This window comes from Myiozetetes cayanensis, unplaced genomic scaffold (genome assembly GCF_022539395.1).
Source record: "Myiozetetes cayanensis isolate MyiCay16 unplaced genomic scaffold, myiCay2020 scf4, whole genome shotgun sequence".
In the NCBI taxonomy this organism is placed as follows: Eukaryota; Metazoa; Chordata; class Aves; order Passeriformes; family Tyrannidae; genus Myiozetetes; species Myiozetetes cayanensis.
Window position 1 is genome coordinate 44907711 of NW_026087631.1, and position 23378 is coordinate 44931088.

Sequence of the window (23378 nt, forward strand, 5' to 3'; positions counted from 1 at the left end):
ATAATTTGAAAAATTTTCTAACTGTCCACATCAACAATGTGCTTTCATGAGAACTAATAAAGAAAAACAGACATTCCCTCTTCATATTCCTTAACTACGGAGGAATAGGTACGCTTTTCAGTGGCCGTGACTGCAATTTTCCACTAGGGTCATATGCCAGATATTCAATATACCAGCACTAGACCCACTGGTTGGTTAGTGACCATTTCAGGCTGCAAATGCCTTGTTTGTTCTGGCAAAAAGTCACAGCATGGTGGGGAACATCATGGTGATGAATAGAAACTAGTCATGAACCACTTTAGACAAGAAAAGATAGCGTGGGTTTAATGATAAAGAAGGCAAGCTTCTTTGTCACACTGATGTTTCTTCAGTGGTTTCAGAAGCAAACCACATCAGAGTGAAATGAATCTGCAGAAAAATAGTATTTCAGTAAAAGAAAACTCAAGCCAACTATCAGAAAGTAAAGGTGGCTGACAACAGAAAGGAGCCAAGCAGCCATTCCTTTCCAGCCAGGCAGAATACCTGTTCTCCCTCACAGTTTCATTTCCATGAGGACACATCACACTGTATGCCACTAATCTCCACCCTGTTCAACTGTCAAGCCATTTAATGTAAACGATTTCCTGTTCTTCATGAAATTTTTTTTGTAAGATGGTTCTTGCCAAGGCCAGGTATGACTCCACACCCAACAAAAAACAGTGTAAAACTCCACTGCATTGGGAAAGGGCTTACTAGCAAGTAACTGTGTTCTTTCGTTCTGTCACTTCCCTTATCTCCTTTCTCCCTCTCACTCCAAGGCTTCCAGAAAATCTGCACAGCTTGATACTGTTGCACTAATTGCCTATTAGGAAATGGATGCATGGTTCTACAACCAGTATCATCAGTCTACTAAAGGAAAAAAAGGAAGGAATACCTTGGGTGGTAGCACAGCTACTGTTACAGCTTAGCTCCTAGATATGCGTTTTACACATCAACAGTGGAGTCAAACTGAAAGTATTAGAAGTACCTTGCAGTGTATTTTCTTTTCCTGTCTTTCTATGGATATTACTTACATTAAAACTAGGATAAAACAGAATAGCTTCCTACTAGAAATTCACAATTTCAACTAATATGGTGACACTGAAATAAAATCAGTAAGTTCACTACCACCTTCATGGGTATTTGAGCAACAGATTCTGACATTACTGCCAGAGATTAATTTAAAGTGTTAAGAACTGGAGACTTTCTCCTACTGGCTCTACAAGATTTTTCAGATACGTGCTGAGTAAAAGATCTGAAACAGAAAGTGGGATGAAAAAAACCACAAAAGAGTACATTTGCTCTTTCTCATTTGAGTGCACATACTGAAATCATCATCATCATCATGGCTAGGCTTCACGAATGAAGATTTGAGAAGGGCTCTACCCACGCTTGCTACAAGCGCACTGATGGCTAAAAAGGCCAATGCGAGATAGACAAGTCTGGTTGCAGAAGGCACAGCAGAAAGACTCCCCAAGTGATATCAACAAGACGTGATTCTTTCTGCGTTGTCTTTTCTCCTCGAGAGTGATCCTGCGTGTGTTCTCAAAAGCAGCAGCAGCGTTATAGATGGTGTGTCTGTCTCCAGACCTCCCTATTGGAGGCCAGGGTAGACCAATGGTGGTGATCAATATGGCCAAGGCTGAGGGATTGTTTCAGGTAGTCCTTGTATCTCCTCTTCGGGGCTCCTCTCTTGCGGCAGCCAGTGGCAAGTTCCCCATAGAGCACGATCTTAGGGAGGCAGCAGTCCTGCATCCTGGAGACGTGCCCTGCCCAGCGCAGCTGTGTTCTCAGCAGCATGGCCTCAATGCTCGTGACTGCTGCCTGTTCAAGGACAGACATGTTGGTCACACAGTCAGTCCAGTGGATGTTTGGGATTGTACGGAGGCAGCGCTGATGGAAGCGTTCTAAGAGGCACAAAGTGGTGCCGGTAAATGACCCATGATTCAAACCTACATCAAAGAGTAGACAGTACAATGGCTCTGTAAACACTGATCATCTTTGTAATTTTCTTCAGGTGTTTGTTTTGCCAGACTCTTTTATGGAGTTTACCAAAAGCTCTGTATGCCTTTGCTAACCTGTTGTCTATTTCTGCATCAGTCTTACCGTCTGAGGAGATGATGCTTCCCAAATTATTAAATTGTTGGACTGACTTGAGCTCTGTTTCGCCAATGGTGATATGGGGATGATGGGAGACTTCCTGAGGTGTAGGTTGATATAAAACTTCTGTTTTCTTCAAGCTGACTTCAAGCCCAAAAAGCTGGAAATATATATACATTTCAGTATGGAAACATACTGAAATATGTATTTTATAAATATATGTATGTACATGTATATACATACATATAGGTATAGGTATATGTATGTGTATATATATATATACCTAAGTATAAAATATTCCCCCACCACTCAAAAATACACCCTTGACAAAGGAAAGATCAACCACTTCTCCTTGGGTTGTGGATTGCAATGAGCTGGCCTTTCGTTGCAGATACACAGGAGAGGTGTGCAACTCTTAACAATTCTGTTTCACTGAGCATCTGAGCAGACAGATTCAGTCTTGATATCAATAGAGGGCCATTTAAACTACATACTGTCTCCCCAGTACTGGGCAACCCATGATTTTGGGAGTTCAGACCCACTGGAGATAACACAATTTCAAGGTCAGGCTTTGCACAAAACCAGAGTTACAGTTTCCAAATCCAACTGAAATTCTGCAAGTGGTAACAGTTTTCTGGAAGGAGAGTAAGAAGCAGGGACTAAAGAGGCAGGTTAAATCCCCTTTGATGGCTTTCTTGCCACAGAGTAAATCTACGTATGATTTCTGAGGTGTGGGATTAATAGAAAGACAGGAAAATCACATTTGAACAAAGCCAAGAACAGCTAAAATGAACAGGACATTTGTCCAAGTAGAAACAGCAAGATTCTTTCTGGGAATATACTGTGCTACTCACCTGTTCAGAATATAATTATTCTAGCTAAGAGCTCCAATTACAGACAGGTGGCCAAACATATTTTTCAATCTATTTCTTGTTTCGATCTCCCACAAGTGCCAATGCAAAACAAACAAGAAATGTGACATTAGAAAAAAAAAATGTTCCCTTGATTTGTTTACAAGCCACTGCCCAGTTCTGAATTGACATATGGACACCCTAAAGTTCATTTATTTCACAAGTAAGACAATGAGTATTTCAGAATTTTGACCTATATCAGTGATATTGAAGTCAGACAGGATTGCAGGGGATGCACATCTGTGAGTTTAAAGCTCTTTATTTACATGTCAGTATTTGGAAGTTCATACATGGAAGCACTGGCCTTCACTACTTTCATATTGCTGACTGGCAACTGCAACAGGTAGGTCCACGATAATTATGTATTATATAAAGGTTCACAGGAAAAATTATTACCAGCAAAACTTTTCATATGTGCTCTCCCACTTCAAACCACCCCCTCCCCCAGTATAGTAATTGCCTTTTTTTGCTTTCCTGTGTTTATTTCCCCAAAAAAAGCCTCCCCCCTCAACACCTAACCACAGGAAAAGGTTTTTAAAACACACGTACTTTGCTCACACCACACTAAGCTCATGACAGAACATTAACGAGAAACAAAAGCAAGTACGAGTATGGGTAAGAAGAAGAGTCATCCTTTGTGGTCATTGTCTACGTTATGCTTCAAAGACTCCTAAACATAATAAAATTTTTTAAAAATGCCAGATCATTAGTACTATGTATCATTTAATGCTAGATTTTTATGGTGAAGATATTATACTGCTGTAGAATGCAGAGTAGAATGATGGAGACTCGCATTTTTGCAAATTTGGTCTGTATTTTAACTTCCTATTTTGAATTATGCTCCAGAGGGGAGTAAATAGAATGAGTATTTAAAGTTTCAAGGGCAGAAAATGTTACAATTAACCTCTGTTCAAAAAAATTCAACACTGAAAAAGGTTTTGTACTTTGTAGATTAAATACACACATAAACCTCCTATATGAAAGCCCAATGACAAACTGTGGAGAACTTATTTCATGCAATCCTTCCCTACTCTGTATTGAACCTTGTCTCCTAATCCAAAATTCAGTTTTGACAGACAACAAGTGTTTCCCTCCCTCTCTGCTGTGGTACTCCCTCCTTCAGAAGATGAGTAAGAAGCACATTAGGGTGATTTTCTTCTGTATCTAAAATTTTTTGCAGTTAAAAAATTAAGCAAGTTTTCAGGAAGGACTTCAGATCTGGCCAGTGGGATATGTAGCACTGCATTCTAACCCTAGAAAGGTCTAACATCAGTAAAATGGGATTTGGATAAAGAAAAACCTGTACTTTTAATATCTAGACTTTTCACTATGTTTGAAAAATTTTACAAAGCCTTCTTGAACCTAATAAACTAAGATAATTCAGGAAAATTAGGCACTTAATTGTCATATTTGATAAATAGCAACACTTCTGAAACACTGAAAATGTTTTTCTTCTTTAACACTTGTAGTAGGCATTGCACAGTGAAATAATAACAGATTAAATCATCTCTGTAACTCATTTCAGGTTTTTGTTCTCTCATCAGTAATTCGTCTATCCCAAAGTATGGGAATACCTGAATTATTTCACAGGTTATCTGTTCAGATTCCCTGTTTTCAAATCAATTCCTAATTCACTCCCTTATGTTCATTCATTCCTAGGATACTTCATGGAGCAAAATAATCAACTCCTTCACAGATGAAACCAGAGGCAGTGCTAGGGACAGTTTGCTCCAGTTATCTTTTCCTGCAGGTTAGAACAACAAGGCTCCACAATCTCTGCATGTCTTGCACTTTCATGTCTATATGATATATATCCCCTCCCATTCTGCAACACAACCCAATACTATTTCTAGGATCCTGAAACAGAAAAGCTGAGAGGAAACTAACATTTTAGGGCCATCAGTGCACCTGATTGGACCCAAAAGATAGCCAGGTAAAATACTAGGGGTTAACTACATTGAAAGAGCTGGAATACTATCTGTTCAGAGGTTGTGAGAGCTCTAGAAAGAAACCCTGAGCAGTCAAATCTCAGCCACTTCTTCTTATTCTTTAACACTTACTGGAATAATTAGGTGCACCTTTCCATTGTAGATGCAAATTTCACTTTCTTGGTATTCATTGTGCCTGAAAATGTTTGCTCATACCTTTCCAGATGCAATTGGCATTTTCACAGACCTTCACACCACCACTTCCTTCAATGCTATATCCAACCTCTTGGACCATTGGAAGCTAGAAGAACTTTTCTGCCAATACACTGAAGTGAAAACATGACTGAATTAAGAATTGTTGTAAAACGTATTTAATTAGCATGGATGACACCAGTTCCATCAAAGAACTCAACACTCATTATAAGAAAGCTTCAGAAGAGTTTGGGTCTGAGATGAGAGATCAATAGCAAATACAGAATACCAGTGCAGAATACCGATGCAGAATACATGTGCTCTAACTTCAGAGACTTGAGACACCTTTCCTCCCATAAAACACCAACTCACTGCTAATGATCACACAAATTTAACAAAGTTGTTTGAACAAGGCCACTTTACCAGAGAAAGAAGTTCCAGGCCTGTACATCTGGAGTAGCTACCACAGGTCACCTGCCAAACATTACTGCCCTCTTGTCCTCTTCTGAATTGGCACTTGGGCTGATGCTGCCAGCATACATTACATGCTTTCTGCATGTAGCCAACAAGTCTTTGAAGGATGATCAGTTTTGTGGTGCATACACTGCAGGGCCATTGATTCCAGCATGAGACCTACTGGATATTAGAGTCCCTCATAGTGTCCCAGACACTGGACTCCATGATGACATTCCTTAAACCAACATTACAATATGAAACTGAAAATAGGTACAAGGTATCTCCAAGGAATGAGATCTTCTAAATTACATAAGCATTTCCTTTGGTACCAAAGAAACAGATGATGAAGAAAAAATGAAAAAATGGAGATCTGAATTGTTATTGGAACTTTTTTTCTTTTTTTTAAATAATTAGCTGAGGTCTTCAATCAAGACTTGGACAAAGGCCCAGATCAGCTGACATGGGACATGAACATAGCCACCAATTCCTAGTCATGTTCATTTCTTCACAATGGTCACTGAAATTAATGCTCTGACACCAGTTCTCTGCTTGTTCTGTAATTCTTTGTTTACAGTAATGTGCAAATGCAGCTGATGTTTTCACCAGCCACTCAAAATCAGTATTCTCCAATGTCTGTGAAATCTACCTTTCCAAGCAGAGTCTGTGTTACTCTTCTTCAAAACCCTGCTGCAATCTTGAGAAGAAATGTCTTAGGAAAAATATAACTGGGAGAAAGTGTTTCTTCTTTATATATTCCATCTGTTCTACTGTAGGCCTTCAGCTTTGAGAAGCATTTTCTGTAAGACTTACACAGACAACTTGGCAGAAAGCTAATCACATAGCTTGGATCTGTGTCCCTCTAAAATAAGCACAGACATTTCTGTGGAAAACTCACTGTGTATCCAAGGAAGTAATATTTTGGCCCACAGAGAGACCACACACATTCACTGATATGTGAGAAGATTTTATTCTCAATGGATCCCATCCCTTTATACTACCAGGCAACACAAAGTAAATAGTCATTAATTACTATATCTAAGATTCACGGATTTTTGTATGCATTTAGCTAGGACTGACTTTCAAATGGTTTTAGGAAGAACTTAGGTTTTGGTCATGCCACCATGTATCACCATATCACAATTTAGAAAATGGTTGTGGTTCTCGATGTAGAACTATGAATATTTTAGCTCTAACTCAACTCCTACTTGTAAGTTACAGTTTAGTTCTAGGTTTACATAGAATCATAGAATATCCTGAGTTGGGAGGATCACTGAGTCCAATGCATGGCCCTGCACAGCACAATATGAAGAATAACACCATGTGCATGAGAGCATTGTCCAAACGCTTCTAAAACTCTGTCAGGCTTAGTGCTGTGACCACTTCCCTGAGGAGCCTGTTCCAGAGCCCAACCATCCTCTGAGTGAAGAACCTTTTCCTAACATCCAGCCTAAACCTCCCCTAAAACAGTTTTAGGTCATGTCCTTGGGTCCTGTCACTTTTCACCAGAGTGGAGGGACAGTGCCTATCCCTCCACTTCCCCTCATAAGGAAGTTGTAGACTGCAAAGAGGTCTCTCTTGGTGTCCTCTTTCAGTGTCTTCTTCTCCAGGCTGAACAAACCAAGTGACCTCAGCCATGCTTTATGCAGCTTCCCCTCTAGGCCTTCTTTGTGGTGTAAGTCACTTCACTGCAGGGATGAAAGACTGACACACAGTCCTGTATTGGGAACAGTGCTGTTTAATGTCACCATCAACAACATAGACAATGGGACTGAGTGCACCCTCACCAAATTTGCAGATGACACCAAGCCTAGTGGTGCAGTTGACTTACCTGAAAGACAGGATGACATCCAGAGGGACATGGACAAGCTCAAAAGTGGGTTCATGGGAACCTCATGAGGTACAATAAGGTCAAGTGCAACATCCTGCACAGAGGTCAGGGCAACCCTCAGTATCAAAAAAGGCTGGGGAATGAACAGATGGAAAGCAGTCCTGCCTTGAGGGTACTAAAGGGTGAAAAGCTGGACCTGAGCTGGAAATGGCTTATGGTCCATAAAACCAACCGTATCCTGGGCTGCATAAAAACCACATGGCCAGCAAATCAAGGGAGGTTATTCTGCCTCTATTCCACTTTGGCAAGACCCCACCTGGAGTGCTATGTCCAGGTCTGGGCCCCTCAGAACAAGAAAGACATGGAGTTGTTGGAGTGGGCCCAGAGCACAGCCACAAAATTGATCAGAGGACTGGAACACTATTCTCTGAGGACAGGCTGAGAGAGTTACGGTTGTTCAGCCTGGAGAAGAGAATGGCTCTGGAGAGACCTTATTGTGACCTTTCAATACTTACAGGGGGGGGGATAAGAAAGATAAGCACAGACTTTTTAGCAGGCCCTGCTGTGATGTCACAAGGGGTAATGGATTTAAACTAAAAGAGGACAGACTGATACTAGATATAAGGAAGAGATTTTTTAAAGTGAGCGACACATTGAAATAGGTTCCCCAGAGCAGTGGTAGATGCTCCATTCCTGGAAACACTAAAGGCCAGGTTGGACCTGACCTAGTTGAAGATGTCCCTGCTCATTGCAGGGGCTTTGGACTAGATGGCTTTTAAAAGTGCCATCCAACCCAAGCTATTCTATGATTCTATGATTAGGAGTAAATAAATAACATGTACTCATCTTCTAAAAGACACTACACTTTAAGGAAAAATGTTTTGCATACATTGCTTCATAGAAAGTGCTTCTCCTCTCACCACAAAAAAAGTTACGTTCAATTTCTCTGTTGGCTAGATTTACTTAGGATTATTAAACCAATTGAGTTGTGTATTTTAACACTTTTAAAATGCACAGACTCTCCAATCAGTTCCTGAAGGGAGACAGGAAGAAAGAAATCACTGCTGTTGAAAGGATGATTTTCCAGACTGTTTTGTTTATTAAGAGAAGAAAATTATTGTCCCAAGGATCAGGTTTCCTGGAGTGATATAAAATTGGTTTTTTTCCAACATCCAATGACATTTAAGAGTACAATTATTACAAAGTGTCATTTAACAAGCCTGTTATGCCATCTGTCCTGACACTACCTCCTTGTCCCAGAAGCTGAGCTTAATACCCTCATAGAAACTTCTCAAGTATATAAATTTAGGATTATAATTTAAGGCATTAAGAATGTATCTCTGAAGCAACCTTACTCAACAGTTATGGTCAAAAAAATAGTCATGTAAAAACAGCTATTAGCGTTTTCACTACTGACCTTGCAACTGATGCCATCCAAGAAAGGAAAAGATAAGAAAAACTGTGGTCACTGAATAAAAAAATACGACTTAATATATAAACAGTCACAAGGAAATACCAGGAAAATAGAGAGGCGGGTTTGAGTGTAATGTTATGGTAATAGATTTTTTAAGTACCATCACACTTCACATGAGAAATAAGTTTTCACATTAGTGAAGAGAACCAGGTGGATGGGGAGAGAACGTGCATTTATGTTCCAAAAAGGAATGGATAATGCCTAAAAAAAAGAAGAATGATGTGTCAGTCTTCACTAGGAAAAAATAACTGATAAGGTGTACATCAATAGAAAACAACACCTGAATGGGAAATTATCTGAGGTCTTTGTTTCACATTAGGCAGACTCCATGTGTTCTTTCACCCTTGGCCAAGAATCTGACCACTTACTGTCATGATAAAAAAATATTCTCAGAAATCTACTTCTTGGTAATTTTTTCATAGCACCTCATTCTGTTTACATGACAAAATGAACAGCTACATCCTGCCAAACTGAAGCAATTATCTTCTTCACACACAGTGGTTATTAAGGTAAGTGGAAAAGTGAGTCATTCATGATTTTCATGCGTAATTTTTACAATACACGCTTTCCCTCAGAGGTAACAAACCCATCGTGAGGGTTTCACTAGTCTAGTTTTGATTTCGCTTTGTAGAATGATAGCCTGGAGAAAGGAGAGTGAACCTGAATCAAATAAATTACAAAGAAATTGCTCCTGACTTTCTTGTAGTAGACATTTCCTGAATGGACCTTCTTGTGTTACTGTTGTCCATGTCAAAAAGGTATTATCCTCATAACATGTTCTAGGCCAAAGACAAGGTAAAAATACCACATTGGGAAAACAAATACTCTACCTATGTATTTGAATGCTACACTATTCACCTGTTTCTTTTCTATTTCAGCTCTCCTGTTATTCCTTCCTACCAAACCTATTGCAGCATGACTATTGGGTAAAGTCACAGGAGTTTTCACGATGGAGAGTTTCTTAGACACCTGACAACAACTGGACAAACAATTTTAATTGAAACAATTCCTTAAAAAAAAAACCATGTAGAGAGATATTTGTCAAGTACTTTTCAGAATAACACTGATTGTACAATAGCAGTACTCTAAAAGCAGATTTGACACACTAATAGGGACAATGCAAATACTGACATTTGAATCAGTCACCCTGCTTTCCTTCTGTGAGTGAAGAGAAAGAGACATTTCTACAGCACTATTCATCTTATCCTAAAAGAGGTGTCTAAAAAAAGTCAGATTGATCACTCCCTGTATAAAGAATGCCTGTTTATTACTGCATATCATATCCAGCCTTAGATTTATTGACACCAGATCATTCCCCATAGGAAATTAATATCTGATTTGCCACAACCATACAGGCTTTCACCACTGCTAGTAAAGGCAGTATGTAGGACTTTTTGTTCTAGAAACTGAAGAAGGAAAGACTTCACACTGTCTTAGAACTTGAATTTCCTAGACATGTGCATGCATTATTCAAAAGCTCTGGTATTCTGCTTAGCAGAAAACAGAACACTTTCTGCCAATATCATAGGAACATATCCTGAACACTTAGTCTCTAAATATTTCAATTATTAATCAAGAGGTCAACTGTGTTTAGATCTCTACATCTTCCAGAAAGTTCTTCTTGGACATGCAACCTGCAAACCCTTCCCCACTTTACCCTAGCATTGCTTGAAGCAAGAGTCAGGACCCTCAAAGCTTATTCAACCTTCCTTCAGCTCCCTCTGTTGCTGATGGAGAGAAACAGCCTCCCCTAGACTCAGGTCTCCTCCGGACCAACTCAGAGTGCAGGAAGTTTGGTCTGTTTTCTGAATGGCCCTCAGGCAAGTGAGTTGAGTCTGAGTATCCCCTGGCTGCTGTCCCTTTGTCAGTACATGAAATCTTAGGCGTTGGAGGAGAAACAACAATACAAGACAAGCTCCTCCTTCAGTGAGCATACACTACAGTAAATCCAGACCTGCAGACTGATCCAAGTTCTGCAGTTCCAGCTAAGTCTGCAGGAGCTGCACACAAGGCAAGAGAGAAGCAGAAGGAAGTGAAGGAGAGAAGCCTGTATAAGCTCCCTGCTCTCCTGTCAGTTGTTGATAACTGTTGCAGCTATGAAACTGCTGCAATAGACCCTGTGCACTCTCACAGTCCAGTGAAACTTAGACCCATTGCAATACATCTCCCATCGCAGAGGGGAAAAAAGGCTGGTCTGCCACAGGCATTGCTTGACTAGGGATGAGACTTGCTTTTCTCTCCTTCCTTTCACCCTCCTCGATGTCAGCTGCCTGTGTGTTCTGCTGCCCTAAGCTGTCTGTGTGACCTGCTGCCATAGGCTGTCTGCACACTGGTGAGGGGAACCTTGGGCTGAGCTTTCCTCTCACAATAGCAGTATGCTCCTGCCAAGAGAATGACAGAATCAATTAGGTTGGAAAAGACCTCTGAGATCACTTAGTCCAACCAATAACTGAACATCACCACGTCAACTACACCATGTCATTAAGTGCCACATCCAGCCTTTCTTCTGGGCAGCCCATTCCAACCTTTAATCATCCTTTCTGTGAAGAAATTCCTCCTAATGTCAAACTTAACCCTCCCCTGGTGCAGCTTAAGACTGTGTCCTCTGATCCTGTCACTAGTCGCCTGGGAGAAGAGACTGACGCCCATCTGGCTACAACATCCATTCAGGTAGTTGTACACAGCGATGAGGTCTCCCCTGAGACTCCTCTTCTCCAGACTAAACAACCCCAGTTCCCTCAGAAGGGACTATGCTCACAGGCCTTGTGCTCCAGAACTTTCACCGGCTTTGTTGCCCTTCTCTGCACTCACTCCAGCACCTCAATGTAAAAAAAAAAAAAAAAGTAAAAAAAAAAATAAATAAAATATTGTCACGATGCTGGCCTGTAGCTCTGCCTGCAGACTGCTGACTGCTGCAGCTGTGCACTGCCAGAGCCCCGGCAGTACAACATGGGAAACGCCAGCCCTCAGCTGGCACTAACTCCCGGCTGCAGGCCGTTTCAGAAACCCCTGCAGGAGCCCATCCTCTCTCCAGAGGAATCAGTTCCTCCGCATGCTGACCCGGCGCCCCCTCGGCCGCGTTTCTGGGCGGGGGCTCGGCGGACCGCGGGCGGCTGCTGCCACCGTGTGCCCGCAGGGATGCTCGACGGAGCTCCGGCACGGAGCGCTTGAACCGGGAGCACCGGGTCGTGCCCGAGCCTGGGACCTGCAAGAGAAGACAAAACATTGAGATTAGACATGGCTTAATATCATCCCCTCTCTTCACGCTACTTATACTTCTACTGTGCTGCACCACACAGGCTCAGCCTAAACTAAACACAACAGCAACGGAGGCTGGGTGGAGGATGACTCCAGCAGTCACACAGGTGAAGAAAGAGTGAGAGGGGGGAAAACAGCGTGAAACAAATGTTTCTGGTCTGATAAGTACGCCTGAATCAATTGTGGCACAGAAAGTCTGCGGCATCGAAAAAAAAAAAAAACCCTAAATTTGTGTCACTCATGTACTGAGCTACAGCACTGGCCTTTGAAGGACCCAAGGCACCTTCACACATATAGGGTAGGCTCATGGGTCTGGTCATCTCTGAGAGGTGGACACAGATGGACACATGCTGGCTACCTAGAACCAGGGTGGTTTTCTGATCTCCACACAAAGAAGGATTTAGATCCCTTTTGATTTCTGAACCTTCCCACCACTGCCGTGGCTTACTCAAGTCATTATTTCTAATGTTATCTTACACTTTTTAATATTTTAAGGCCTACTAAGTAAAGACTAAATGACAGATTTGCATTTTTTTAGTTTACATTTGTTCAAATTCATTCACAGAGCATTTTGTGGCAGAAAAATATAAAACTTAATGTATCAAAATTTGAAATGTAGAAACCTGTATAATATTAAACAACATATTTTGTTTTTCAAACAAATTTTAAGCAATGTTTTAGGTGAGAATAATAACAGAAAGCACAGCTGGGTTTCTGGCTAATTGTTAGGTGCACCAGTAAATATTTATAATATATTAAGGGGGGGTATTTGTTTATTTCTGAAATAATACTAGTTGTAAGTTACAAACTGTTGAGATGTAGCTTAGACACCAGGATCTTGCGTGGATCTTCTGCAACCAAACACATTCAAACTTGCTTTTAAAGTCAGCATTAGCTACCTGTGCCTGCCAGTTGAGCACAGCTTGGCTCATTTCAACACAGAAGTCTGTGCCTTTTTTGACTCATCCATCAAAATACCATTCCCACAGGCCTTACTGCCAGGCAGAGATGAAGCCTAACATGTCCTCAGATACAAATACTGAAATTTCACAGTGTTTCCCAAGCCTCTATTATGTTATGTTCTGTTATGTAGAACTGTGTGAAAGTCTCCATGTAGTCTAGTTAAAAGAAATTAACATCGACTTCCGCTACTTAGAAATTACAGAAATGATCGAACATGCCACTATGAATTTGTAAAAATCAATTACACTCATAGTGATACTGAAGTTACTGAAAAGAAAGAAACCACCCAGTTCCAGGTTTTACATTCAGAAAGTTCCATTCTATATGCATCCTTTAAAATGTGACATCTAAGTGCAGCAAAAAATCAGGGTGATAAGAAAAAAAACTGAGACAGAAATCACTCTTCAATGGTGGTTTGGAAAGCTGAGAGGAAAAGAAAGTAAGCAGAGACTGACAAGCAGCATAGACAGGCAAGAGCATAGAAAAGCCCCGAAGAACAGAAATGTGAAGAGGACAAAATAAAACCCTGAAAACTGAAAGGAAGAGTAGAATATCAGACAGAAAGTAAGAGGAAAGAACTGCTCAGGGGAAGACAAGATGAAAGACAGAGGAAATTTTGGGGTTTTATATAACTGAATTGTAACCACTACATGTTGATGCACCCTCAGAAATCAAGAGCAACAGGCAAGAATCTTTAAAATATGAAACAGTAAAATGAAGACAGTTAAAACACCAGGTGTGTGGCTCTGAAATTCAGAGTGTCTTGCACAGTTGGCTCAGCAAAACAGTAGTGGAGCTGCTTGGCTTACACCTGAGATTCTCAGCTAACTCTTTCTTCTCTCATGCAGACCTTCAATCTTACCACCTCAGCAGTAAGACACCAGTAACTGGCATCTCATACTGCCAGTTAGCCAGCAGCGATTAAGAAAGCAACCCATATCCATCATGATTCTGTCCCTTCCTGCTGTTCATAGTTGTGCTGTGCCATGCCGTGCAGGCTCAGTGCTTCTAAGCAAGCAAAGCTGCCTGTGATCTCACAGCAGCTGACGAGATGCAAGGCTGAGTCTGTGAACAGGGTGGTTTCAGCCATCCTGCCTTCCTTCTACCTGAACAGCTGGCCCCCAGACTGCTTCTCCAGGTCTGTCCAACAGCATAGCTGTGTCTGGCAGAACAACTCTGCCAGAGACAACAGAGGAGCCCAGGGGGTGTGCTAGAGCAGTACTACAAACCCATAAGAGGTCCCAGCAGCAATAAAGACCGTGCAGATGAACTGGAATATCCCACACAAGTCAGTTAAACAGAGCAATAAGCAATCACCGTCCTTAGATGATGGGAAGATCCTTTTCATTCATTTCTTCTCTTTTTTTCACCCAGATTGATCTCTTTACTCTGAAGTCCAGCAGGCACTGTGATTTTAAAAAGCTGTTTCGGCAACAGAGACAAAAATGAGCAGTCTGCTCCTTCCGCCTGAGATGCGAGTTTCATATTTCAGCTCCTCCTTCACATTCCAGGCCTTCCCAGGCTCCCCTCCAAAGATTTCAAAAATGGAGCCTCTTACAACTACTTATCCTCTGAAATACTCAGTGACCAAAGCCAGGGTCATTGTGGTCTTTCTGTCAGTGTTTTTGTGTACCACCATTCTCTGCCTGCTACAACTCAGATTTTTTAAACCTAAAATCAAAGATTTTTATTCTTTTGAAGTCAAGGATTCACGAGGAAGGAACATTTCCTTGGAGAAGTACAGAGGGAAAGTAAGTTTTTGTTTCATTTTATCTGTGTTGAATTGTTGCTGACAAAAAAAATATACATTTTTAGGTAAATAAAATGTTTGGTTATGGGAATTTTTAGCAGAGATTTGTAATGAATTCCTGTTCTTTAAACAGTAAGCTGGAGAAACTTTTTTTTTCTAGATCTGCTCCAGGAATTAAGTAGTAGATCTAATAAACTAAGAAAAATAAATTCATACTATTTAGTAAAGATCATTATAGCCTAACAGGAAAATGTGTGGATTCTAATCTTAGTTAAGAATGGTAGCATGTTGTGTTGAATTTTGGAAGTTGATCTGGTAAATACGACTTTAGTGCAAGTCTGAAATGTTTTTTAAATGTTTACATTTAAACAAAACTGTAAGCTGAAGTTTGTCTATTTATTGCATTTTTATAACACATTCCCTGAATGTAAATATCTTCAGCTGCTTTCATGGTTATCTGTTTAATGAAATGATGATCAGACAGATTAAATTTAGCTTCCTGACAGGAACCACCGCAGTAATGAGAAATGTAATTTTAAAATTTAATTATAATCTCTACGTTATCTATAGCGGTTTTTTCTTACTATTCTAACTTTATTTCTCTGAAGGCAACTTTAGTTGTAAACGTGGCCAGTTACTGCCAAAACACAGACAAAAATTACATCGCACTGCAAGAGCTACACAGAGAGTTTGGTCCCTCCCACTTCACTGTGCTGGCATTTCCCTGCAACCAGTTCGGAGAATCAGAGCCTAGTTCAAGCCAGGAAATAGAATCTTTTGCCAAAGGAAACTATGGAGTAACCTTCCCTGTTTTCCACAAAATCAAGATCCTCGGATCAGAAGCAGATCCCGCCTTTAAATTTCTAATAGGTAACTGTTTTCTTTCATATATCAAGCTGCCTGTAACCACAGTAATCACACTGAATTCCAGTCTGAGTTTCTTTTTCAGGAAACATTAAAGTCTTTAAACTTCTCTGCTCATGGAGAGAAACAGGCACTAAGCATACAATTCATGTATGAATATAAAAAATATGGGCAGAAGAATTGTATCATGAAAGAATCAGTTTCTCCTCACTGATCATAAAAACAGCCTACTGTGACCAGCCCAGCTAGAAACATCCATTTTGTGGATGCATGAACTTGAGTACAAATGTTCCCATCTAGAAGATCCCATTTCAAGTTACATGATTTTTATTGAAAAGCAGCTTTTCTTATGGACAAAAATGTAATTATGGGAGCGTCCTAAAATTACTGAAAGATTTTAAATAAACACATGCAGATTCCTTTTTTTAAGCAGAGGCAGGTGTCCATCTTTATGTAAACTGTATTGTGAAGCAGGATTATATTTACTGTAGTTATATATCATCATTGATTTGTGTTAATTTGTCATGTGAACTTCAGGGCCCAGCGCACAAAATCCCCTCACACAAATACCCCCATTACAGAGAGTAATTAGGGCCTCATATTCTCACAAGCAAAATGAAACTCTCTGTCTCTTCAGTTGACCAAAGAGCTCATAGACCCAAAGCCAGCTTGAAAAGCCTCTCTGAATTATCCTGAGCTTTGGCCAGGTCTTTGACCCATGCTTAACACTGATATATGAAAGAAAGGATACTTAGAACATAACCCTTCTCCAAAACCTCATAGTCTATTCCAGTTTTTCACACCTCCTCTTGTCAGAAAACTATTTAAATATCTAAAATAAATCTTTCTTACAACACTTAGGTTTTTCTTCTTGCCATATTCTCTGTGATACATCTTATGTACTTGAAAATTATTATTATTGTTTAGGAGTCATTTATGTTTCACCGCTGTTACTGTAACTGTGTTTCTTCCTACCTCCTCTTACACAAGATATGAAAAACCTCAGTAAACCTTGTTGACCTAAGTTGCCTGAGGTCCAGTGGAATTACTGAGTTCTCTCTCAGTTTTTTATAGACGAGACTAGAGCAGGTAGGTTCCAGCTGCATGGGGTGAAATATGATGATTCTAAATATCAGTGCAATCAGTGTTAGACATCAATACCTACACATCAATACCTACAAAGAAAAAATATTTACTCAGCATTTTTTTATTTGACATGCTATTCACGCACAGGAAGGAGAAAGATCTTCTGACACCTCAATATTTTTTAATGAAGTCTTTCTTTTCCTGCATTCCCAAGTTTCACATTTAATTATTCTGCATCTTCAATAAAAGAAGCACCTGCTTTCTTCAGATAGCTGTCTTGACAATCAGAAGGTTGAGCATCTTCATGCTACACCACCTTCTTGTGCCTGTTATTGCTAGCTACACTTTGCCCAGCACTGTCAGATAGTCTAGCGCAAAAGGAGTCCACTTGGGAGCATAAATGTGAACGTGGAGTATTATTCACTTACCACTTTTCCAATCATTAACAGCAACCAGTAAACAATGCCCAGACTACTAGCAAAGAACAAGGTGTGATTACTTCTGCATAAAAAGTTGAAGAATCAGCTCAGGGCATTGAAACAATTACAAGTGTAACTCACTAAAACAACCTGATGCCATCCTTACAGATTCTTCAAAGAGAGAGCCCCGATGGAATTTCTGGAAGTACCTTGTCAGCCCTGAGGGTAAAGTTGTGAAATTCTGGAGACCCGAAGAGCCGGTACAAAATATCAAGCCAGAAGTAGCAGCATTAATCAGGCAGATTATCATGAAAAAAAGAGAGGACCTCTGAAAAAGCATTTATACTGTGAATCTCTTCAATAGCATGGATATACAGCCTTTGTACATTCCTGGGAAATGTTGCTAGAAGCTAAACCATCAGGTGATTTTACTTCTCTTTAGTGTTGGTATTTGCAACCAATATGGTTGGTGATGTGTCTATTAATGCTGGATTTGACCCTGCAACAGCCTTGAGAAGGCTGAGATGGCAAGACACTAAGTACCTTGCAAGGATGGAACCTTCAATCTACAGTCGGTTTCTGAATGTTGCCTTTTTTTTTTTTTTTAATTGCTGTTAACTGCTAATTGCAATTGTCAACAGCAGGGGGATAGCTAGAAAGATGATTTATTAATAAATTTCTCAGTATTTGCACAGGTTTCTTTCCCATCTACCAGTAACAAACAGATTTTGATATTCCATTAATACATATTTGCCCTCTCTGAAGCACATGGGGCCCAGAGGCATCCACAGCAGGAATTTTAGAGAAAAATGTAACTGAAGAGACCAGCTTTACAGCAATCTCTCAAGAAAGACTACAGAACTGTGAAGCTGTCAGTTGTAAAAAAATTGTACATAGAAAATGAAATTATTAAATGTAAAAGAAAAAAATTGCAGAAATATTTTCTTACCTACTTTAGGTTTTGATTCATTTTACATTTCAGCTTTACAGCAACACCTTTAAACTCTTTAGCCATCTCTATACATTCGCACCATGGTACAGTGCCTTGACTATGAGCTTCTCTCCTCTTGGATTCCTGGTCTTCTGACCTGGATGAAGGCAAAGCCTGCGTGAATATACATAGTTGCTTACAAAAGGATTTAAGGTGCAATGAAAATCAAGAGTCTGGGATTCTCACAAGTGTCTTTCTGAGACAGTCCAAGACAATACTCCCCAGCCATCTATCTACCTACCTACCATCTCTAGCATAAAAAACTAGTCTTCATGCAGAGGTAGAAGAACGCGGTGAAGGTTCATGGTTCCAGCTCTACTCTTCTCACCTTGCAATCTCCCCAGTCCTGCATGTAACTGCAAACCCATTTCCGGTTCTGCTCCACTGTTCTATTACAAACTGCTAAGTGTTTTGATCTACCTGTTTGAAAAAGGGAGATAGTAAATTTAAATAAGAAATGTCACTTTGGATGTCCAACTCCTAATGGAGGGTTGAGAGAATAGAAATGAGAGAAACCTATGTCTTGGAAGTTTTCTACATGAGAAGGATGGATAGCATTAGTGCTGTTGTCTTGTAAGACTAACTGAAAATAACTAAAGTGCTTCCATCAATACTGACAAACATCATTTTGGAACAGAACTCAAACCTTGGCAATTTTAGCCACTCTAACTTTCAGAGACCAGCCAAGGATTATGCAGAAGATCTTATTAGTCAAAATCAGCCTGCTGTTGTTGTTTTAGACCAGCCTCTGAGCTATTTGCCATTATCCCACAAGACTCCACATCAAATCTGTCAAGACAGTTCCTGTTCTTATTCTGAGGTTTTGTATTTTACTCCAGTCTCCTCCTGCATGTGCAGTTCCAGCCTTGAGAACATTTAGTGGAACATATCAGGTGATTTTTGTCTCATGTCTCTGCTGCTTTGATGGAGCAGAAAGGGAATTCAGATAAGGACCGTCTGCCCTCACTGGGAGTAACCTGCATTCCATGGAACTAAGTGGAAGGACACAATACTTTTCCCATAAAGGGTGAATATCTTAACTTGAAAACACTCACATCTAAAATAGGCATGTCAACTCCTGTGTACTCCTATAGCTCCCTGATTTTTTGTATCACCGAATAAGAAAGGCTTAGGTACAAAGAAATTTTGGGTGATGTTACTGTAACACCTAAAAAAAGGTCTATTTTAGTCCTGGTATTGCCTTAGAGTTATTTAGTGTGTGGGAAATTTCACTTGGGTTCCTAAAATCCCTATAAAGGATAAACATAGCAGTATCATTTTCTAGTTTGGAAAGGATCAGGAGGGAAGGGAATGTGCACACCTTGCTTGTGACTCACTCACTAAAGGACACTGCGTAATCTTAAATATCACAATGCCAGCATTAAGATCAAATGTCTTTCCCAGTATTCAGAAATAGCATGTGATATTAGCCAGTGAGTGGACAGAATTATTTAACTCACTCCTACCTGAATAAAGTTTACTATGGAGTCCTAGAAGAAGAATGTTTTGTCTGATAACACAGTCATGGAATTTCTCATTTCACTGTTTGGTCACAATCCACTACAACCATTTTCTGTAGAAATTTGAATATAAGTACCATTCTGTCCTGAACCTATGCAATTTAAGTTTTTCAAAATTTACTGTTAATTAGCATTCGTCCAAAAACTCAATGTGTTTGTATTACTTATACGTCTTGAGACATGCCAGCTCTTCCAATATAATATTTAGGGCAGATCATTGATAAACTAATCATTTATTTCTTCTGGGGTAAAAAATAAAGCATCTTTAATGGACAAATCTACACAGACTTGGAAAGGCAAATAAATAAAATGAAAATTAGAACACTGTTATGCAAGTATATACTTACCCATAGTCAAAAGCCAAGAAGATAATACGAATACATAAATATCCACTTACAGTTAATTTAAAATATAGCATATAAAAAATATAACCTCCAAAATTGTGAACAGACTGAAATTTATTTCTTGGATTCCTTAATAATCCCACCAATTTAGGATAAAACCACTCTCCCAAGACAGCTAACAGAGTTCAGTCCATGAATGTTACAGTTATTTCATCTTCATTTCAGCATGACCTAACCTATTACATCCTTCATCCTAACTCTTCATTCCTATCCCATCCTTCCTTCACTCCTTAGATCTGATATATCTTTATTTTCTCAAGCAGATATCACTTAACTGTGAGCTTCTCTTTACAAGAGATTGTCTGGGAGTGCAAATATTCTAAATCACCACAAGGTGATTTTCAGTCACAGCAGTACATGTTCCTGTTCTTTCAAGTACTGTCACAAAATACTTCTTTGCTGGACCAAAACATCAATGTTCCTATAAACACTTAGTGGTGTAAGAAAAACATATGCATATAGTGTTCAAACCTGAAATCTTACTTTATAGTTGCATAATTGAGTAGATTCTTTATAAGCCAATTAGATTGTCTGTATAAATGTGTGAAATACAGTTACATTTAATTTTATACCCTCAGTTACACTTAATTTTGTACCCTACCTTCACTCAGTCTACCTAACTTAGCACTGCTCCTCTCAGTCAGGGGAACTAGGCAGGCATTGGACCCCATACCAGCTAAGGATCTCATAAGATATTTATAACAGTGTTTATATTCAATTCTCAACAATGATGTGCTAATGTGGCAGTGCAGTCAGTTGCTGGTGTGTGAAGAACAGCTAACTAACAATACACTGCCTAATCACCACACACAACAGTAGGTTCATCCAAATTCTGCAGACCTTCACAAACATTGATGTTATTTCTCTTCTTAGGAGATCTTCACTTTGCAAGCCACACATAGCAGTACCCAGATAAAACAAGGATTAACAAATAATTTCTTCTACACTCTGTAGGTGACTGAAGTGCCAGGATGAGGATAAAGCTAACACTCTGTTGGCTGTGGCAGTATGCTTGATAGAAGCTTGCAGTTTAACATTAATCAAAAGGATCAATGTGCTTCCAGCCTTTATTCTTCTAAGTATAATATTGTATCCAACTCAATTTGTGTCTCCTGGTTGGAGCTGTGCAGTTGTTTTAATGCACTGACGTTCATAAATTTATTCTGAGAAGTAATGAAGAAGAAAAATTCTAAAGCTGACTTTGCTTTATATATACAAAAGAAAAGTAATTATTTTTCAGATATAGAATTCACACATTTAATGAAAATTACTTTAAGTCTTTTCCACTTTAATTACTCATTTTTTACAAAAAAAAAAAACAACTCTTCTCCCCCCCAAACTACACATTTGCATTTGCCAAATATCATTATCAAAAAAATTAAAATCAAAATTTAAAACTCTCATGAAGTTTTTAACTGTTCTGCTTTTGTTTTAAGAAAACTCCCAGAACTTAAAATTGTTTGAAACATCTGAATTATTTACCTGCTTCAAGTATTTATAAACTTCCTGTTACCTTGATATCTGAAAGTAGTTGAAAGTCAGAGTTTAAATAAACCGAAAAAATTGTCGCAATTCTTTGAACAATGGCAGATAATGGAAATACAATATACCACTATAATACGTGAGGTTAAGAGTTAAAAAAAAAAAAAATAACAGCAACAACAACAACAAAAGTAATCAGGAGGACCCAGAAGATTTCTTGTACAGAAGTTGTAGCTCTCCCTTTTGATGACCAAGGTATGTGGAAAAAGAGAGCAACTGCATGTTAGCTGATGTCAGAATTTCAACCAGCTAACATACACTGCCATCTCGTCACACACAGAAGCATCGCCTGCATTCCTGTAAACAGAATCCTAGCACCTTCCAAAGGAATTGTCTTTAAGCAGTGGTGCTCCAGCCCTGCAGCAGGTGGCAGTGCAGCAGCGGCTGCTACATCCAGGTACAGCAGCCAGCTAGCAACGCACTGCCTACCAGACACAGAGTCCTTGCAGAGTGAGATGCCTCCTAAAATAATATGCCTGGAAACGTCTTTTATTTTCTACCTAAATTCATCATTAGTCGCCTGTTTTGAGGTTCATGTTTCATACATGTATATATAAAAGTTCAAACAGAATGTAGTGTCATGAAAAAAGTGTCACAGATAAGTTTCTGATTCAGCAAGACATGAATTAGTGTACTAGCATAAAACCTATGTGGAATGTGACTAGAATCAGACCCCAGACTGTACAAAAGGAACTGAATAGTGTTGCAAACAGTTTCTTGTCTTAAACCACCATTTGAACAACTTGAACAAGTACCACTACAGTATGTTACCTCCACAAGTTAATTAGTACCATACTTACTTCTGTCCTTTTCTCAGATGGGCATTTGTTTATGGTCACTGTTGCAACTCTGGGTTAGTCTAGGTGAGCTGAGAGTCTAGTTCTGTATTCCAGTTCAATTTTAGCTTATTTTGAAATTAGAATTATTGGTTTCTCCATAGTGCAACTTAACTGTAAGTTAAGAGCCACAGCACATCTCCATTTACAGCCAAATAAAGGAGGATGCATAAAGATCCCAGGATTGAAGCCTATGGATTCAGGCTGGATGGAGTTAAGGTTTTATCTCCCACATCCATTTTGATTGAAAGTCCTTTGAAGTCACACTGGTAAGGAACTACTGAGTTAGACACTTTGTACAGAAATCAGTGAATACTATATTTTAAGCCTTCACTTTGGTTCTTCAAAACTGGCCTTAAATCACTCAAAATAACTCTTAATACAAAACAAAACAAAACAAAACATAAAACATTTACTCGCCTGAGTGCTGCTGTTAGCAGCCACAGGAAAGCATTGGATAACTGATTTCTGCTTGTTTCACAGCAAGATGCCACCTCTGAGTTTTCCATGATGTTTTTGAAGGAAACAATATGGAGTGCAGCTAGCAGCTGGTGACATATCAGAGACAACAGCCAGCTAACATGCACTGCCAGACTGTTACATTCTCTTGAGTTCTGGCCGACCAGTTCCCCTTCACCACCATCCCTAAGGCTTTGTCTCCTATAGCTCAGTCATTGATCATTTTAATAACATGACTTTCCCCATGGGGTCACTTACATGAAATATTTATGCTGAAGCAATATTCTTAGCATGCTAGTGGTTACTTTTCCATACTGTCATTGTATCTAAGGACACACTGCTTATCTCCTGCTTCAGTGTTTTTCAGTGTGGTGAATTC

General features: G+C 39.5%; 1 protein-coding gene across 2 annotated transcripts; it reads left to right on the plus strand.

Moving 5' to 3' along the window:
• Nucleotides 1-14643: 14643 nt before the first annotated feature.
• GPX8 (glutathione peroxidase 8 (putative)) lies at nt 14644-19976 on the plus strand. 2 transcript variants are annotated; one of them, XM_050328581.1, is made up of 3 exons: nt 14644-14879; nt 15487-15748; nt 17416-19976. In XM_050328581.1, exons 1-3 carry the CDS (start codon nt 14673-14675, stop codon nt 17577-17579), a joined length of 633 nt encoding a protein of 210 aa, XP_050184538.1. In that variant the 5' UTR covers nt 14644-14672; the 3' UTR covers nt 17580-19976. The 2 variants fall into 2 exon arrangements, with proteins under 2 accessions (XP_050184538.1, XP_050184539.1); XM_050328582.1 differs by lacking the exon at nt 15487-15748 and having other exon boundaries at nt 14666-14879; nt 17416-17591.
• Nucleotides 19977-23378: the final 3402 nt, after the last annotated feature.

Coding starts and splice junctions, on each gene's coding strand:
- GPX8 (XM_050328581.1), top strand. CDS start 14,673: ATGGAGCCTCTTACAACTACTTATCCTCTGAAATACTCAGTGACCAAA. Junction 14,880..15,486: donor TGGAGAAGTACAGAGGGAAA/GTAAGTTTTTGT, acceptor ATTTCTCTGAAG/GCAACTTTAGTTGTAAACGT. Junction 15,749..17,415: donor CGCCTTTAAATTTCTAATAG/GTAACTGTTTTC, acceptor CCATCCTTACAG/ATTCTTCAAAGAGAGAGCCC.